The following is a 2,500-nucleotide window of genomic DNA, read 5'->3' on the forward strand; positions in this document are numbered from 1 at the left end:
CCTCTCACGCTCACACAAACATACACACACACACACACACATGCACACACAGAATCATGTGCGCATGAGCAAAATTGGGCACATCTGTAAGGTGCCATGGCTGTGAGAGTGAGCGCTGATATGCTTTTAGGGGTTGTTCTGAAACATTTCTTTTGAAATGTTTTTCTAATGTTGGTAGTCCTTTTTACTGTGAGGATGATTTCCTAGAATATGGTCCACCTCCGAGGCGATGCCTGCTGTCATTTTTGCAATAACCTGCGTTTTACAGAACACAGAAACAGCAAGTCATTCATATTGTCTTACAAGGACACACAATGACAGAAATAGTATTGCAGAGCGATTGGAACAATTAAGAATACTTGAATTGCTCCCAGGTTCTCTGTCAGTTGAGTTGGATTAGAGGATCCCAGCAACACTGAGCTCACGCCTTCATTCCTCAGGCACCAGGCTAACAACAACAACAGAAGAGACAAATGTTTAACTGTGTCGAAGCTGAGGAGTTTTGTAGTCAAACACTGTCTTTATTTCAAAGGGACAGAACTCATCATGGACTGTGAAGAATGAGCAACACCCTTACCTATGGCTAGCTGTGGCAATGTACACCCAAGCTTTTCTGCAATGTGAGCCAAGTCCTTGAGCTTCGCTTGTTGCTTTCTTCCATCTTCACTCAGTATTTTGTCCCTAAGCCACTGATATGGCTAAATAAAAAACAGCGAAAATGTTAAAAATAGAATTTTTAAAACAGGATATCTGTAACAGTTTTGTGAATTTTCAATGTACCTTCATTGATGCTCTCGAGGTTTCTGGAATGCCATTTTCATATTTGCCAGTAATGATTCCACATGCGAGAGGGGACCATGAGACCACACCCACACCTGTGATACAAGAAATAGTTGAACAGCAAGATTTCTGCAAGTCCTCCTCATTGTCATTGGAATCGTATACCTACCTATCTTATGGTAAAGTTCTGGTAGCTGAGTTTCAACTTTATCCCTCTGGAAGAAATGATACTCTGCCTGCTCACAGACTGGTGGTATTAAATTAAACTGCCGGGCCACGGAGTACGCCTCCTGTGTGGTTGTGAAAAGGGAAATATCAAAGGAGACATCTTTTTAAAACATTTGGATGTTGAAATGTTGAATATTATACTTATTTTGGCTTATACCCACAGGGGACATCTTAGTTTTAGTTTCACCCTATCCCTTGCCTGTTACATCAGCCATTTGTGTCCTCTCCTTCACAACATCCACTACATCTGTCCAGACCTTTTCTCTCTTTTATTTTTCTGCCTCTAACATCCTTTGTCCACTACATTCTCTATCTGTTCCTAACGCATGTCAAAATCATCTCAACCTTATAACCTAGAAAATTAAACTGTTCAACCATAGCCGTCCTCAGTTCCATTATCCTTAAATTTCACATCATAGCAGGTCTCACTATATTTATAGACATAGAACAATTTTTTTTAGATCATCGTAAATTTCTATACTTAAATTCTCAAATTCAAAATTGCATCTGTTTTTGTCAGGGTGACCCTGATTGACTGTATATATATATATTTATATATATATATATATTGTAATTGACTCACCATGATCTCCATGGCAGACCACCGTGACGTCCCCCAGTACATGGACATCCCCTGGTTGATCACATGTGTCATTGCTCTCACAATCTCTGTAAAACGTCAAAGACAACAACACTGTCAGTGATTGAACAGTGGAGGGCGCCACAATTCGCCTTCCATCAAACGTGTAAGAGCAGCCTTTTTGACAACATTGATATAAAAGTTAAGATGCTTTTAAGTTTGAAATTTGAATATTAGACACTGGTTATAGTCACACATCTTTGGCATCAACATCTAGGGCAGTAAAACCGATTGGAATCTATTCAGTCTGCTGTACAGCTTGCTCAGGGGGGTTAAAAGTGCTCTTGGATGACTAGCAGAAGAAAGGTTGTGCGATAAAACATAAAACAGCTGAGGTCATGGGTTGTGTTTTGCTGGCTTAAAAGCAAAGAAGTCATAGTGTGAGGAACAGCAAACGCATCACTTGTATCTACTTATATCATTGTTAGATGAAAACAGTAAAGACATTTTAACTCTGACCATCAGCAACAACAGAGGGAAACGCAGCAATTATCCTACAGTTATTCAGTAAATGTTTGTGCAGAAACTCTCTAATTCCTAATGAAGAAAACAAAACCATTAGTAATTTATGTAATTGGTTTTGGCTGCGCTTGCTCCCGTTAGCTTGTCAATGTGCTCACAGTCCATTATTGAAACATCTGCTACATTTGCACAATGCAAATCGTAGCTGGAAAATATGAGGTGTGGAGAGTGAAAATGAGGGTGAAGAGATGAATCCACAGGGGATTGTGATAAAAAAGACAGCGATTTCATTTCATCAGTACTCTCTCTGGACTGAAATGTAGCACAGTGAAAGATAGAGAGCAAGTGTGCGTGTGGGTGAAGCAGGTGGGAGAGGAGAGGAATAACAGT

At 39.9% G+C, this 2,500-nt stretch overlaps 1 protein-coding gene across 3 annotated transcripts in view; it reads right to left on the minus strand.

The window, feature by feature from the left end:
• Positions 1-6: 6 nt before the first annotated feature.
• The window catches only part of kcnab1b (potassium voltage-gated channel subfamily A regulatory beta subunit 1b), a 40,918-nt gene continuing 38,424 nt past the window's right edge, over positions 7-2,500 (minus strand). For all 3 annotated transcript variants that reach the window (XM_008333894.3, XM_008333895.3, XM_008333897.3), the window contains 6 exons: positions 1,592-1,677; positions 950-1,070; positions 781-875; positions 578-698; positions 360-448; positions 7-255 (listed from right to left, as the gene is read on the minus strand). In XM_008333894.3, coding sequence (XP_008332116.1) covers positions 166-255; positions 360-448; positions 578-698; positions 781-875; positions 950-1,070; positions 1,592-1,677 — 602 coding nt within the window. In that variant the 3' untranslated portion in view covers positions 7-165. The remainder of the gene's footprint in view (positions 256-359; positions 449-577; positions 699-780; positions 876-949; positions 1,071-1,591; positions 1,678-2,500) is intronic.

The sequence above is a fragment of the Cynoglossus semilaevis genome, chromosome 20, assembly GCF_000523025.1.
Source record: "Cynoglossus semilaevis isolate Cse_v1.0 chromosome 20, Cse_v1.0, whole genome shotgun sequence".
Taxonomy (NCBI): Eukaryota; Metazoa; Chordata; class Actinopteri; order Pleuronectiformes; family Cynoglossidae; genus Cynoglossus; species Cynoglossus semilaevis.